Source organism: Natrix helvetica, assembly GCF_964273705.1.
Source record: "Natrix helvetica genome assembly, chromosome: 5".
Classification (NCBI taxonomy): domain Eukaryota; kingdom Metazoa; phylum Chordata; class Lepidosauria; order Squamata; family Natricidae; genus Natrix; species Natrix helvetica.
The window spans coordinates 153,291,053-153,308,091 of NC_138551.1; the positions used below are offsets into that span (position 1 = coordinate 153,291,053).

The following is a 17,039-nucleotide window of genomic DNA, read 5'->3' on the forward strand; positions in this document are numbered from 1 at the left end:
CTTTCTTCCCTCTCCTTCCTTGCTTGCTCCCTTTCTCTCTACCCTCTCTCCTTCTTTCCTTGCTCCCTCCCTCCCTTCCTCTCCTTCTTTCTTCCCTCTCTCCTTCCTTCCTTGCTACCTCCCTTCCTCTCCTTCTTTCTTCCCTCTCTCCTTCCTTCCTTGCTCCCTCCCTTTCTCTCCTTCTTTCTTCCCTCTCCTTTCTTCCTTCCTTGCTCAGTGCTCCCTTTTCTCCCTCTGTTCCTTGCTCCCTCCCTCTCCTTTCTTCCCTCTCTCTCCTTCCTTCCTTCCTTGCTCTCTTTCTCTTTCTTCCCCTTCTCCTTCCTTCCTGCAAGTGGGAAATTCTCTTTGGCCCTGAGGCTTTTGCCAGTAGAATTTATTTCATTTTAAAAACCTGTAACCCTGGAAGAGGAGATGATTTGTGGTTTCAGAGCTGGACTGGCCAGCTAAAAGCAGCAGAGCTTTTGAACAGAAGTGGGGGAGAAAAAACATCTACTGGATCGAAAAAGGAGCAGGGATCCACCGGAAGAGAGGCAGAAAACCGAGAAGCAGAAATTCAAAGTACGTTTTTTTTCCCCTGGCCCACTTCTGGCTTTTAGCTCTGCCCGGCTGGGGTGGGGGTTGGGCTGAGATTAGAGGAGGGTATTTTTATCTATTGTTGTTATTATAAATAACTCCAGGCAGGCCGGGGGTTGGCTTGGTGCCAGAAATGATTCCCAGAGAAATGGACCGGTCTGTGTCCAGGGAGGAGGGAGGGGGAAAAAGATGGGGAAATCCTCTTTTAGTTTTTGCAAAGAGAAAAATGCAAACCTAAGAGCTTCCTTCCTTCCCTCCATTCCTCTCTTCCTTTCTTTTTCTATCCAACCCTTCTTCTATTCCTCTTTCCTCCCTCCCTTCATCCTTTTTGTCATTTCTCCTTTTTCCTTCTTTCCTCCCTCCATTTCTCTTTCTTCCCTTTCTCCTCCCTTCCTTTTTCCCTCCCTCCCTCCCTTTCCTTCTTTCTTCCCTCTCCTTCCTTCACTTCATTCCTCTTTTCCTTTCTTTTCTATCCAACCTATTCCTCTTTCCTCCCTCCTTTCCTTCCTCCCTCTCTTCCTTCTATCCTCTATCCTCCCTCCCTTCATCTTATTTCTCCTTTTTCCTTCTTTCCTCCCTCCATTTATCTCCTTTCTTCCCTTTCTCCTTCCTTCCCTGCTCCTTCCCTCCATTTCTCTCCTTCTGTCTTCCCTCTCCTTCCTTCCTTGCTCCCTTTCTTACCTCTCTCCTTCCTTCCTTGCTCCCTTTCCTTCTTTCTTCCCTCTCCTTCCTTCCTTGCTCCCTTTCTTTCTTCCTTTCTCCTTCCTTCCTTCCTTGTTCCCTTCCACCCTCCCTTTCTGAATTCTGCCAGAAGAGGCCGCTATGGAAGTGAGCAAACTTTCATTTTGGACATTTTATGGGGAAACTCTTGAAATAATCCACCCGAATATTTTCTTTAGAAAGCATTTTGTGTGTCCCCATCTCCATATCTTCCATCAGTAAAAGGGGGGGAGGCAACAAATTAAGCCCCTTTTAGAGGGGGATGGAAGTTCCCAGATGGCCACTGGGACAAATAAGAATAACCCGGTGCTCCCAAACAAAAACATTCCATAAATATATCTATTCTTTGCAACAAGCTATAAATAAACCGGGGTTATGTTCACCTGGGAGATGTCAAAATGCAGAGATAATTCTCCTACACGCCAAGTTTACTGCTGCGCTTCGGCACCAAAGGCACAAACGAAACAACAGGAAACTTTTGTGAGTCCCAGAAATTTCTCAGCCCAGGAGGCTTCCTGTTGCTTCTCTGCGGGAGTTGCTGTTCTGGGATGGTTCTAATTTCTACACCATTCAGAGACACAAAGGGCTCCTCTTCCTTCCCACTGATCAGGCGGATTGTATTCGATTTATTAATTCCCCTTATGGATCTGAGCAGTTTGGCTGCTTTGCAACGCACCTTGCAAAATAAAACGTAATGCAAACTATGGTAAGCTATAAACTAGACTGTAATATAAACTCGACTAAACTATATTATAAACTAAATTATAAGCTAAGCTAAACTAAGCTAGATAAAAGTCTGAACATCCGTCTGACTGTGCGATGAACCAAGAATAAAACTATCATAGGATAAAATAAAGTATATATAAATTTCTCCTGAAGTATAAAATGGAAGAGGAAATTGTGAAAGAACAAATGATAAAATGGGAGCAGAACTTTGGATATAATATTGAATTAGACAAATGGGAAAAATTTTGGGGAACAAACTTAAAAATGACACTCTCAGTTGCGTACAAGGAAAACCAGTTCAAAATGTTTTATAGATGGCACCTGGCACCAACAAGGTTAGCTAAAATATCAACAAATACCTCCCCAAAATGTTGGAAATGCTAATCGATACACGGAACGTATTACCACTTATGGTGGACCTGTGAGGAGGCTAAATTTTTTTGGAAAAAGATCAAAAATTGGCTGGAGGCAATAACGGGGGTTAAAATAAAATGAAAACCGGAATTTTTTAAATTAGGAATAATGTCTGCGAAATACAAAAAAGAAATCCAGTATTTAATACTACATATAATTACGGCAGCAAGGATTGCCTTTGCCCAGAAATGGAAAAACAAACTAACTCCCAAGCGAAGATGAAATAATAAGAAAGGTTATGGACTGTGCTGAAATGGACAAACTAACTAAAGAAATTCAGGGAAAAGAAGAATCAGAATTCTACCAGATATGGGATAAATGGTATAGGTGGATGGAGGAAAGAAACAAGAATCAATGAAGGAATATAACAAAACTCAAAAATAATAGTTATGGGTAAAATAAGAAAGTTAAGAATGGTGAAACTCAAATGAAATACAATTGAATGGGAAATAATATAAGGTGAGCGCTATCGATTGACAATTGCTACTGGAAAGAACAGGAAGCTCCTGTTTGTATTGCATTGTGTAAATGTGTTGTACGTCTAAGTTTTGTGTGTGTGTATTTTATATGTTTGTTAATATTTAAAAAATAATAATAAAAGAAAGTAAAATAAAATGATAATAATAAAATGAAGTGTGAACATCCGTCTGACTGTGCGATGAGCAAAAAATAAAACTATAATAGAATAAAGTAAAATAATAACACTAATAATACTAATAATACTAATATTACTATTGATAATATTGCTTAATCCATATCAGCCATTAGCAGCCAGTCTATGATATTTGTGACACATTTTTAAATGTTCAGTTGATTGAGTTTAATGAATAAAAGAGATAATAAGATAATAAGAGATAATAAGTTTCATGTTTAATGAACAAAGTATATAATAACAACAACAATAATAATATAAAGTGTGAACATCCTGAGGACTGTGTAATGAACCAAAAATAAAATAAACAAGCTAAGATAAAATAACAAATTTTAAAAAATATAAATCTGCGGGCTTCAGGGTGCCACAGGTCTCTGCGGCTAGGCAGGAAAAGCCCTTCAGCTCCTCCGCTGATTCCCTCTCGGCCTCCAGATGTCGGGCGGGATCTTCACCCCGCTGGAGACCCTGTGCGAACTCGACAAGGGCAACTGCCATCCGCTGGTGTGCTTCCTGTGCCACGAGCCGTACGAGCAGCCTTGCCTCCTGGACTGCTACCACAACTTCTGCGCCAGCTGCCTGCGGGGACGAGCCACCGACAGCCGCCTGGCGTGTCCCCTGTGCGGGTAAGGACGGCCCCTCCCTGGCTTTGTGACCGCCTTACCGGGCAGTAGGGTTGGAGTAGATGACCTCCGGGGCCCCTTCCCGCTCTAGGATCCCGCCTTCTCCGTTTGGCAAAGCTAAGTTTCTAGCCCTCATGGTTTCTGCGGAGGAAGAGTTTCTCAAAACTCAATATATTAAGTGGACGAAGGCAAATGATTGTCCCAAGCTCTTCTTGAAAACCTCCACCACCTCTGGATTTAATCATGGTTTCTCATGGGTTTAAATCATGGTTTGTCACGGTTAGCAGCAAATAAGCCTCGTTTTGAGCCCCAAAGACCTTCCTTTTAGGAATGGCAAGCCAGGTTGCGTCTTCCTTGCAGCTACCAGTCTGTCGTGAAGGGGAATGGGCTCCCTCCTGAAGATCAGCTGCTCAAATTCCTGGTGGACAGCTCCGGAGACTACGAAGAAGATGTCCTGTGTGCGAATTGTGACCAGCAAAGCACAAAGCAGGTAAGGGCGGGATGCAATCGGGCCTCCGACTAAGTGGAGTCAAGTCCCACCCAGAAGGATTTGCAGGGAGAAGGAGTTTACAGGATGGTAGAGCGGCAGGTGAGGAGGGGCCCCTGAGGGTCATCTAGGCCAACCCCCTAAGCATGCAGGCTGAGGAATTCTGGGAGTTGAAGTCCACCCGTTTTCAAATTGCTAAGTCTTGAGAGGCACAGCAATAGAGCATCCCTGTGCCGAAGCAGTCTATCTTAGCAGCAGTGGCTGCTGTAATTACTTCCAAGAGCCCCTTCCCAGCCTCCTCTGACCACATCTGTGTCCCTTCTCCTCCTCCTCCCCTCCTCCACCCTTCTTCTTCTCCTTTTCCTCTCTTCTTCTTCTTCCTCCTTCTCCTCCTCTCCTCCCTTCTTCTCCTTCTCCTCTCCTCCTCCCTTCTTCTCCTCTTCCTCCCTTCTTCTTCTCCTCCTCCTCCTCTGCTCCTCCCTTCTTCTCTTTCTCCTTCTCCTCTCCTCCCTTCTCCTCCTTCTCCTCCTCCCTTCTCCTCTTCCTCCTTCTCCTCCTCCTCTCCTCCCTTCTTCTCCTCCTCCTCTCCTCCCTTCTTCTCCTCTTTCTCCTTCTCCTCTCCTCCCTTCTCCTCCTTCTCCTCCTCCCTTCTCCTCTTCCTCCTTCTCCTCCTTCCTCCCCTCCTCCCTTCTCCTCCTCCTTCTCCTCCTCCCTTCTTCTTCTCCTCCTCTCCTTCCTTCTTCTCCTTCTCCTCTCCTCCCTTCTTCTCCTTCTCATCCTTCTCCTCCCTTCTTCTTCTCCTCCTCCCTTCTTCTTCTCCTCCTCTCCTCCCTTCTTCTCCTTCTCATCCTTCTCCTCCTTCCTCCCTTTTTCTTCTCCTCTTCCTCCTTCTCCTCCTTCCTCCCCTCCTCTCTTCTCCTCCTCCTCCTTCTCCTCCTACCTTCTTCTCCTCCATCTCCTCCTCTTCCTCCTCTCCTCCAATACCCATCATCCCCTCCCGTCTCCGTCTCGGAAGGAGCTGGACGCCATGTACTTCTGCAACACCTGCAGCCAGCCGCTGTGCGGCAAGTGCCGGGAAGAGACCCACAAGGCCCGGATGTTCTCCCGCCACGAGATCGTCTCGCTGAGCAAGCGGGCGAAGGAGGTGCACAAGAAATGCCGTACGTGCTCAGAGGCAATGTTCTCATGCGTGACCCTTCACCCGAGCCCCCAACGCGGCCCAGCCCCACTTCTTCTAGGCAGCAAAAATACAGCAGAAAAGAACCAAAAAGAAAGGGATAAAACTGCAGAACTACGGAATCATCAAATCGGAATCCTAGAATTGTAGAGTCACAATCAGAGTTGCAAAATTGTGGAATCGTAAAATCACAGATTCAGACTCAGAATCACAGAACTGTAAAATTGTACAGTCATAAAATCATAAGAATCACAGAACCAGAATCATAGAATTGCAGAATCATGGAATTGTAAAATCATAAGAATTACGGAACCAGAATCATAGAATTGCAGAATCAGAAGAATCAGAATCACAGAATTGTAAAAGCTTAGAATCATAAAATCATAAGAATTCTAGAACCAGAATCGTAAAATCACAGATTCAGACTCGAAATCATAGAATTGCAAAACATGGAATTGTAGAATTACACAACCAGAATCATAGCTGTAAAAGCTTAGAATCATAAAATCATAAGAATCATAGAACCAGAATCATAGAATTGTAGAATCAGAATTGTAGAATCAAAGAATCTCAATCATGGAATTATAGAATTATAGAGTTGTAGAATCATAAAAACATAATCATAAGAGTCGTAGAATGAGAATCATAGATAAATAGGGCTGGAAGGGAACTCTGAAGATCTTCTAGTCCAACCCCTTGGCCAAGGCAGGAGTTATCACCACTTATCATTTGCTCTTGCTTTTGTTCATTTTTGTCGCCTTTTCCTTCCCACATCCTCCGTCTACGATCTACAAATGGGATCTGAATTTGCAGCCAAAAGGAGAAATTCATTTGACTCTCGGTTGGAAAGCATGAAATTCTTCTTTTCCCATTTTTTTAGTACGATGTTGGGGGGGGGGGGGCTGCAACCCTGACTTATAAATCAGGTCCCTGTTGTGTTTTCTCTCTTTCCCAGCCCTCCACGAGGAATTGTACATCATGTTCTCCACGGAGAAAAAATCCATGCTGTGCATTAACTGCTTCCGAGATATGCCCATGTAAGTTGGCAATCTTTCAGAATCAACCTCCGTGCCAAAGACGTTTGAAGGGCTTCTCATTTGAATTTCATCTAACTTAATTTGAATTTCATTCGGTTATTTAAAAAATTAAATTAAATTTAAACTTGAACGGACAGCCTGAAAGGCTATATAGGGGTCTCCTGCTTGAGCAGCTCATTAGATTATGGAGACCCACCCCCACCCCAAGACCAGGCCCAATTTCTGTTATTTAAAAAAATCGAGGGTCTGTCCGGTTCCCCCCCCTCCATCAATTTGCATCGTTTAGATTTAGAAACACGTAAAGGAAGTTCTTGACTTACGACCGTAATTGAGATTGGCATTTTAGTTGTAAGAGTTAGCCAGGGGAACCTCTCGACACTTGATATTCAGATTTTTTTAAAAAATCTGTGAGAGAACAAACAACAAGCAGCGTGCTGTGCTCCCCCTCCAAATACCTAAAAAGGACATAATTCCATTCCCCCCCCACCCCCCCACCCCCGGTCCTCCAGGGAGAGCCGAGCGCATTGCATCGATATTGAGACGGCCTACTTGCGCGGCTGTGAGAAATTGGACCAGGCTGTGATGGTAAGTGGGAAGGAGAGAAGAAATGTTTTTGGGGGGGCTGGAAATGGCTTTTATTTGCCGACTTCCTGCCTCTGTTTCTGAAGTTTTAGAGTTGAGGTTAGAGGGACTTTGGAGGGCATCTAGTCCAGCCTCTGGCTAGAGCGGGAAGGATGTGGCACAAGGGGGATATTAGCCCACGCTGGGACCAGGTGTGGAAAAGCAATTGGATGTCTTCGTCCTTCCTTCCTTCCTTTCTCCCTATTTTTCCTTCTTTCCTCCCTCCTTCCTTAATGCCTTTCCTTCCCTCCATTCTCTTTCTCCCTCTTTTCTTCTTTCCCTTCGGCTTCCTTCCTTTTCCTTCTTCCCTCACTTTTCCTCTCTTGCTTGCTTCCTCCTTCTTCCTTCATTTTCCTTTTTCTTCCTTTCTTTCCACCCTCCCCCTTTCCTTTCTTGTCCAATCATTCTCTTCTCCCTCCCACTCCTGTCCCTTTTTCTTTTTCCCTCTCTTTTTCCCTTCCTTCCTTCCCTTCCTCAGCCTTGTTTCCTTCTTTTCCTTTTCTTTCTTTCCTTCCCTCTTCCTTTTTTCTTCTTCCTTCATTTTCCTTCATTCCCTTCCTCACCCTTCCTTCCTTTCCTTCTTTCCTTCCCTCCCTATTTTTCCTTCTGTCCTTCTTCCCTCCCTTCCTTAATGCCTTTCCTTCCCTCCATCTCCTTCTCCCTCTTTTCTTCCTTCCATCTTCCCTTCCCTTTTCCTTCCTTCCTTTTCCTTCTTCCCTCACTTTTCCTCTCTTGCTTGCTTCCTCCTTCTTCCTTCATTTTCCTTTTTCTTCCTTTCTTTCCACCCTCCCCCTTTCCTTTCTTGTCCAATCATTCTCTTCTCCCTCCCACTCCTGTCCCTTTTTCTTTTTCCCTCTCTTTTTCCCTTCCTTCCTTCCCTTCCTCAGCCTTGTTTCCTTCTTTTCCTTTTCTTTCTTTCCTTCCCTCTTCCTTTTTTCTTCTTCCTTCATTTTCCTTCATTCCCTTCCTCACCCTTCCTTCCTTTCCTTCTTTCCTTCCCTCCCTATTTTTCCTTCTGTCCTTCTTCCCTCCCTTCCTTAATGCCTTTCCTTCCCTCCATCTCCTTCTCCCTCTTTTCTTCCTTCCGTCTTCCCTTCCCTTTTCCTTCCTTCCTTTTCCTTCTTCCCTCACTTTTCCTCTCTTGCTTGCTTCCTCCTTCTTCCTTCATTTTCCTTTTCTTCCTTTCTTTCCACCCTCCCCCTTTCCTTCCTTTTCCAATCATTCTCTCCTCCCTCCCACTCCTGTCCCTTTTTCTTTTTCTCTTTTCCTTCCTTCCCTTCCTCACCTTTCCTTCCTTCCTTTCTTTTCTTCCTTTCGTTTCCTTTTCTTTCTTTTCCTTCCTTCCCTCTTTTTTCTTTCTTCTTCCTTCATTTTCCTTCCTTCCTTCCTTACGAGAAAAAGCTTCCAAACGGGGGCCCTTTTTGCAAACTTTACCCTGGCCCCCTCCCAAGGGCCGGCTTTGGGAGCCACGCCCCAGAAGATTCGGGTTCGAGAGGCAGCCAACCACGGCTGGCAAAGCCTAGCTCCCCATAAACCTTCGGGGGAGGCTCTCGGAGAGCCGTCTCTGACAGGTGTCCGTCGGTGGCAGGCGGTGAAGGAGCTTCAGACGTCCACCCGCGAGGCCATCGTCCTGCTCAAGGCCATGATTGAGGAAGTCCGCAACAGCGCAGATGAGGAGTCATCGGCCATCAACGGCCTCTTCAGCAGCATGCAGGTGAGAGGGGCACACCTCTGCCCACCTGTGGCCAACACTGCAGGGCGGGCGGTCCTGCCCAATCCCTCCTTTCCGTTTCCTTCCCCTAGGAAAAACTGGCCGAAAGGAAGAAGACCCTCCTGAAAGCTGTGCAGAGGTAAACGCTTTGCACCCAGGAAGAACCGGGCAGCGACCTGTACGCAGGCAGTCCTCGGACTTACGACTGTCTGTTTAGCGATCGTTCGAAGTGGCAGCAGCATTGAAAAAAAAAGAGACTCAAGTTTTTCACACTTATGACCGTGGCCTTTGCAGCATCCCCGTGCTTTCGGGAACAAAATTCAGATGCTCGGCAATGGACTCGCACTTACAACGGTCGCAGTCCCCCTGAATCCCCTTTTTATGACTGGCCGTTCAGTCCCTTTTTTCCAGTGCTGTGGCAGCTTTGAACCGTCCTCGAAAGGGTTTCCTGCGACCGTTGTACGGGCGAGGACCGGCTCTCTGCAAAGCTCCAGGGGGTTGGACTGGATGATCTTCAGGTGTACCTCTCTATTCTATCCTTCCCTGCTTCTCTTCTTCTCCCTCTCTGCTGCAGAGGTTTTTTCCCCCCTTTTTGGAGAGGAAAACAAGCTGAAAATGGCTTTTTAAAAAAATCGTTTAAAATTCAAAGGGTTTGCTGTGACCGTTGTAAGTGCGAGGATCAGCTGTCAGCAAAGCTCCGGGGGTTGGACTGGATGACCTCCAGGTGTAACACCCCGTTCTGTCCTTTGCTGCTTCTCTTCTTTTCTCTTTCCGCTGCGGAGGGTTTTTTTTCCTCTTTTTGGAGAGGAAAACAGCCTGAAAATGGCTTTTCAAAATCATTTCTAGCCAATACGAAGAGAAGGAAAAAGCTTTTAAGGAGCAGCTGTCTCACCTGGCTTGCATCCTGCCAACCCTCCAGGTAAGGAGGGACCAATTCCCCCCTCCCCCCCCAAACTCTGCAGCAAGATATCCCGGGCATGAAGCCCCCCCCTTCCCCCCGCCTCCTCCCCCCTTTGCAAGTCTTTTGATTTCCAATTCCTTTGGTGCGCCTGTTTCCCGACTTCAGGTGCACCTGGTGACCTGCTCTGCCTTTCTCAGTTCGGCCAACAAAGCCGAATTCCTGGATTTGGGCTACGTAAGTCGGATTTCCCTTCCTCCGGGAGGGTCAGGGGGCATGGGGGGACTTGAACCCAGGGCTTCGAGAGGCTTGAGGGGCAGAGGGATGACGTGGTGGCCCCCCTTTGTGACCTCCGGACCAGCAAGGTCAACGGGGGAAGCCCGATTCACTTGAGGACCCTGGGACCTGCGCAACGACGGTGGTGGTTCACTTAATGACGGTGGCCAGAAAGGGCGTAAAACGGGGCAAAACTCACTCGATAAATTTCTCACTCAGCGACGTAAAGGTAGGGGTTTCTTTTGCTTCCAGCAACTGATGGAACGCTTGCAAAGGATCGTCAAACAGCCCCATCGGTTGAGGCCCTCGCAAACTAGCAAGGTGAGCTAAACCTGGATACTGCCGATAAACCCCGATAATTGGTTTATTGAGAGGGGAGCTAAGCTAACAGGCCTGTCTGTGCAAAATTCTGATCCTCCCTCCCTCTCTTTTCCTTCCTTCCACTCTCCTTCCTTTTTTCCTCCCTTCCTCTCACGTTACCACCTTCCCTTCCCTCTCCTTCCTTCCCTTCCTTTTTTCCTTCCTCTCTCCTTCTTTTTCCTTCCTTCTCTACTCCCTCCCTCCCTCCATTTCCTCCCTCGCTCCCTCCTTTCCTTCCTTCCTTCCTTTTTTCTTCCCACCCTCCCTCTTCTTTCCTTCCTTCATCCCTCCCTCCCTTTCCTCCCCCTTTCTTTCCTCCCTCCCTTCTTTGCTTCCTTCCTTTTCCTTCCTTCATCCCCCACTTCTTTCTTCTCTCCTTTTCCTTTCTTCCCTTTCCTCCCTGCCTCCCTCCCTTCTTTCTCTTTCCTTCCTTCCTTTTTTCCTTCTTTCCAGATCAACAGTGAATATCGGGCTGAGTTCGCCCACTGCCTGGAGCCCCTGCTGCCCTTGTCCCCGCGCCGGTCAGTGGTGGGGGCCACAGGAGCCATAGGACCCAGCCTGAGCAACAGCAACATGTACGTCTCTTGTTCAGTGGGCACCCTAGAGGCCACTTAGCCCATGGCGACAGCTGGACCTGACTGCCTCGCCCCAGCTTCCTCCTTATTGGCTAGGCAGATGGCTGAAGGCGGGGCTGGCCAGCAGTGGCAGCCACTCATGTCCTAGGGAAGAGGGGCTAATGTGCCCCCCCCCGCCACTAGGAAGGCTTAGGTAGCCGCTCTCTCCCACCATCTCTTTTGCTTGGAGGACTTAAGTTCAGCCAGCTGGACTCCCAGAATTCCCCAGCCATCTACCTGTCCCAGGTGCTTGGGAAGGACTCAAGAGGTGGATAAAAAAACCTGCCAAATCCGATCTAAAGTGTCCGATTCAGCAACCGGCCGTAATACAGGCAGTCCTCGACTTATGACAGTTCATTTAGTGACCATTTGTTCAAAGTTACGACGGCACTGAAAAAAACTCACTTAAGAGCCGTTTTTCACACTTACAAACCTTTGCAGCCTCAACATTCAGAGGCTTGGCAACTGGCATGTACTTAGGACGGTTGCAGTGTCCCAGGGCTGTGACCTGCTTACCAAACTGTCTTTTCATTGGCTTCCTGATTTTCCAAGAAAGGGCTAATAAACTCCATTTTTTTTTCCTTGGCTTCTAGGATGTCCGGGGGTCCCGGCTCCAAGACCCTCTTAGTGGCCGGCTGTTCGGCGTCACATGAAAAAATCCCCCTGGATGGATCGCCGGTAAAGAAGGCGACGATGCACCGATACATCAGCACCAAAGTCCTCTTAGCCGAAGGGAGGGAGACGCCGTTTACTGACCACTGCTGGGACTACGAGAACATGTATCGGGTAAGGAGGGCGGGATGGGGAAACCCCCCTCCCCCCCGCTTCCGTTCAATGTGGGTTTGCCTCCTTCGCTTAACGACCGCCACAAGAAAGGTTGCAAAAGCAGTCACGACGACTTAACGATTGTGGTGGCTTACGAGATTTGATTACAGTCGTTAAATTGGGGGCTGCTTGTAGAAAAAGTGAAGAAAGTCCTCAACTGACGGCCATTCGTTTAGCGAAGTTGCATCAGCACTGAAAAAGGACTTGTAGCCAGTCCTCGCACTTACGGTTGCATCCCCCACTCCCCCATGACGACCTGATCCAAATTTCAGGCGTTTGGCAATCGACATGTATTTATGACGGTCGTAGCATCCTGGGGAGGGTGGGGGGTGTCTCACGATCTCCAATTTGCGGCCTTCCCAGCCGGCTCCCGATGAGCGGAGACGATGCAGGAAGCAGATTTCCTTAATGACCACTGGATTCACTTAAGAACAGGAGTGATTTGCTTCACAACAGTGGCCAAAAAAAAATGTTGTAGAATTGGGCTCGACTCATTCGGCAACTGGCTTGCTCAGCAGTGGAAATTGATGGTCGTAAGTCGAGGACTGCTTGTAACATACCAGGATAACATGATTCTATGTATAGCGACATCCCAAAGCAAGGCCTTCTCCTGGAATTTGGGGGCTGCTTTTTAGTCAAATTTGATCTTTGAAATGTTCTGGATGGGAATCTTTTGCAATGTAGGGTGGGAAGGGACCTCGGAGGTCATCTAGTCCAGCCCGCTACTGAAAAGATGGATTTTAGACGATCCCACTCAAGTGGCTCATCTTGAAATCCTCCCCGCGATGGGAGCATTGAACTTGGGGTGCCCATTTCGTTTTAAATTGCATGAAAATGAAATTACGACAATTCAGCCAACCCTGGGGTTGGTTTCGCGCCCTTCCTTGCCCCTCCCGCACCCCGTTGTCTCCCGCAGGCACTACAGACGGAGGTTCAGAGCTTGAAGGACCAAGTGCAGGAACTCCACCGCGACCTGACCAAGCACCACTCCCTCATCAAGGCGGAGGACATGGGCGAAATCCTGCAGAAATCCCTCCAGGTGGATGTCCAAATCGCCTCCGAATTCTCGTCAGTGGAAATGAGGCGGACGGAGTTTGAAGAGGTGACCGGTCTCGTCTCTTAATTCCCTTCGTGGGAACTCTGGAACTCGCCACCCTGGCTGAATTCTCTCCCCTTCCCTTCCTCTTCTTGTGCTGTTGCAGACTTGGGAGGAAACGTACCAGCGGGTGGCCAACGAGCAAGAGATTTACGAAGGTGAGGGTCTTTGGGAAGGTCCCTTGGAGGGAGGTTCCTCTGAGCGCGCGCAGAGTTGAATTTCAGGAGGGCCACTTGGCTTCTCTCGTCCAGCCCAACTCCATGACCTGCTGCAGCTGAGGCAGGAGAACACCTACCTGATGGCCATCGCTAAGCAGATCGGCCCCTACGTCCGCTCCATCGCCCGGGTCAAGCAGCGGCTGGAGCCCAGGTGAGGAGAGCCCCCTCCCCCCCCCCCAGCAGGTTCATTGATCGCTTAATCAATAAACTCAGCTCCTGGGCCATGGCTGGTGGTCTGCCTGGACTCCAGCCCCCCCCTTCTGCTTCCTTTCCTCCTCCTTTCTCTCTGTTCCTTCCTTCCTTCTCGTCTTCCCTTCCTTCTCTCTACTCTTTCCTTTCCTCCTTCCTTCTCACCTTTCCCTTCCTTCTTTTACCTTCCTTCTCGCTCCTTTCCTTTCTTTACATCTTTTCCTTCCTTCCTCTTTCCTTCTCTCCTTTCCTTCCTTCTCCTTCCCTCTTTCCTTTCCTTTCTTCTTCCTTCTCTCCTTCTCCTTTCATTCTCTCTCCTTTCCTTCCCTTTCTTCTTTCCTTCCCTCTCCTTGTCTTCCCTTCCTTCTCTCTATTCTTTCCTTTCCTCCTTCCTTCTCACCTTTCCCTTCCTTCTTTTACCTTCCTTCTCGCTCCTTTCCTTCCTTCTCTCAACTTTTCCTTCCTTCCTTCCCCTTCCTTCTCTCCTTTCCTTCCTTCTCTTTCCCTTTCCTTTCTTCTTCCTCCTTCCTTCTCCTTTCATCCTCTCTCCTTTCCTTCCCTTTTACCTTCCCTCTCCTTTCTTCTTCCTTCCCTCTTTCCTCCCTCCTGCATGCCTGCATCCATCCTTTCTTTTCTCTCATTTTCTTTCTTTCTTTCATTCTTCCCCCTCCTCCTCCTTATTCTCCATTAATTCAAGGCTCACCGAGCCCCCCCCCACTTCGAATGGCCCCCTATGCATCCGTTGTGGCACCAATTTCACACTCATTTTGGGGGCAACCAAGTCGGTGTGTGTGTGTGTCTTTGTGACTTCTTGGGGGGCTTCTCTGGCCTGGTGGGAAGCTCCCCTGGGGGTTCACTCGGACAGACCCCCCCCCCACTCCACTTCGCAGGTTCCAGGAGTGGAAAGAGAAAACCGGAGATCAGCCGGAGAGCCTGCTCAAAATCTACGAAGACAGACCCCTCCCAGCCGAGTCTCAGCCCAGGTAATCGATCGGTCGATCCCAGGGGATCCATGAATCCTCTCCACGCTTTCTCAGAAACACCCAGGTAGTCCTCGACTTACGAGCCCGAAATTTCCATGGCTAAGTTGTTGAGTGAGTTTGGCCCCATTCTTAAGAGAAACATGGCGGTCGTTCAGTTAGTCACATGGTCTTTAAGCAAATCTGTCTTCTCTTGTTGACTTTGCTGGCCGGAAGGTCGCCAAAGGGGGAGTCACATGACCCCCGGGACTTTGCGACCGTCGTAAATACGAGTCAGTTGCCAAGTGCCTGAATTTCAGTCACTAAACGGACGGTTGTAAGTCAAGGACTATCTGAATTTGGCTTGAATCTTTCCTCGCCTTTTTAATTCCCCCCCCCTCCTTTTCCATCTCGGCAGCCCCGGCAAAGAGTGGGCACCTAAACCAGAAGCCCAGGCGCTCGGCTCGCCCACCATGGACCTGCAAACAAAAAGCACCGAAGTCTTCAAAAACAAGACGAAAATGAGGGCAGAGACCCTCTCGGACCCCACAGGAGCCCCAGAAAGTCTAACCAAGGAAGGAGGCCAGGAAACCCAGCTCCTTTTGCATTGAGGGTGCCCCATTTTCCTTTTGTGGAAAAATACCTTCCTACCTACCTACCAATATGTCTTTCTGTCTACCTACTAACCAGTATCTTAACTCTCTCTCTGCCTTTATCTCTGTTTATCTACCTACCTACCTGTATCTATCTACCTACCTACCAGTATGTATCTATGTATCTACATCTCCCTCCCTCCCTCCCTCCCTCCCAGTATCTATCTATCTATCATCTATCTATCTATCTATCTATCATCCATCTATCTACCTACCTACCTACCTATCCATCTTTACTTGTCTTACCTAACCCTATCTATCTATCTATCCATCCACCTACCTACCAATATCTATCTACATCTACCTACCTACCAATATCTATCTATCTATCTATCTATCTATCTATCTATCTATCTATCTATCTATCTATCTATCTATCTATCTATCATCTATCTATCCTTCTTATCCTGTCTGTTTTTCTGTCTACCTACTAACCAGTATCTAACTCTCTCTCTGCCTTTATCTCTTTATCTACCTACCTACCTGTATCTGTCTACCGACCTACCTATCAGTATGTATGTATCTACATCTCCCTACCTACCTACCAGAATCTCTATCTATCTATCTATCTACCTACCTTATCTATCCATCTTTACTTGTCTTACCTAACCCTATCTGTCTGTCTACCTATCTCATCTATCTATCCATCCACCTACCTACCTACCAATATCTATCTACATCTACCTACCAGTATCTATCTATCTATCTATCTATCTATCTATCTATCTATCTATCTATCTATCTATCTATCTCTTTACTTGTCTTACCTAACCCTATCTGTCTGTCTACCTACCTACCTACCAATATCTATCTACATCTACCTACCTACCAGTATCTACCTACCTACCAGTATCTATCATCTATCTATCTATCTATCTATCTATCTATCTATCTATCTATCTATCTATCTATCTATCTATCATCTATCTATCATCTATCTATCTAATCATCTATCTATCTATCTATCTATCTATCTATCTATCTATCTATCTATCTCTTTACTTGTCTTACCTAACCCTATCTGTCTGTCTACCTACCTACCTACCAATATCTATCTACATCTACCTACCAGTATCTATCTATCTATCTATCTATCTATCTATCTATCTATCTATCTATCTATCTATCATCTATCTATCTATCATCTATCTCTTTACTTGTCTTACCTAACCCTATCTGTCTACCTACCTACCTACCAATATCTATCTACATCTACCTACCTACCAGTATCTATCATCTATCTATTTATCTATCTATCTATCTATCTATCTATCATCTATCTATATCTATCTATCTATCTATCTATCTATCTATCTATCTATCTATCTATCTATCTATCAACTAATCATCTATCTATCTATCTATCTATCATCTATCTAATCTACCTACCTACCTACCTGCTTGTGCTTGTTTCGTGAATTCTGGAGGTTTGGTGTCTCAATTGTGTGCATTTTATTTTGCGTGATGGTGGTGGTGGTGGACGGACGTGCATTAAAGAATCATGCGGGGCCCTTGAACCCCCAAATTTTACAGACTGGTGCCTCTGCTTTTTTAGCTCTGTTGCCGACCCTCTTCCCAAGAGTGGGCATTAAAAATTATTCAATACAATACAATAGCAGAGTTGGAAGGGACCTTGGAGATCTTCTAGTCCAACCTGCCTAGGCAGGAAACCCTATACTGTTTCAGACAAATGGCTATCCAACATCTTCTGAAGGCAAATTCTGTTCCACTGATTAATTGCCCTCACTCTCAGGAAGTTTCTCCTCAGTTCTAAGTTGCTTCTCTCCTTGATTAGTTTCCACCCATTGCTTCTTGTCCTGCCCTCAGGTGCCTTGGAGAATAGTTTGACTCCCTCTTCTTTGTGGCAGCCCCTGAGATATTAGAAGACTGCTATCATGTCTCCCCTGGTCCTTCTTTCTATTAAACTAGACAGTTCCTGCAACCGTTCTTCATAAGTTTTAGCCTCCAGTCCCCTAATCCTCTGTGGCTCTGCACTCTTTCTAGAGTCTCCACATCTTTTCATCGTGGCCACCAAAACTGGATGCAAATATTCCAAGTGTGGCCTTACCAAGGCCTTATAAAGCGGTATCAACCCTTCACGTGATCTTGATTCTCTCCCTCTGTTGATGCAGCCTAGAACTGTGTTGGCTTTTTTGGCAGCTGCTGCCCACGGCTGGCTCCTATTTAAACGGTTGTCCACTAGGACTCCAAGA

At 46.9% G+C, this 17,039-nt stretch overlaps 1 protein-coding gene across 1 annotated transcript; it reads left to right on the plus strand.

The window, feature by feature from the left end:
• The first annotated feature begins 70 nt into the window (after positions 1-70).
• Positions 71-14,944, plus strand: RNF207 (ring finger protein 207). Its single transcript, XM_081953576.1, has 18 exons — positions 71-558; positions 3,518-3,708; positions 4,066-4,195; positions 5,208-5,352; positions 6,325-6,406; positions 6,916-6,991; positions 8,616-8,741; positions 8,831-8,877; positions 9,585-9,657; positions 9,805-9,873; positions 10,165-10,233; positions 10,726-10,847; positions 11,480-11,672; positions 12,628-12,813; positions 12,914-12,965; positions 13,059-13,176; positions 14,105-14,197; positions 14,592-14,944. Exons 2-18 carry the CDS (start codon positions 3,518-3,520, stop codon positions 14,782-14,784), a joined length of 1,965 nt encoding a protein of 654 aa, XP_081809702.1. The 5' UTR covers positions 71-558; the 3' UTR covers positions 14,785-14,944.
• Positions 14,945-17,039: the final 2,095 nt, after the last annotated feature.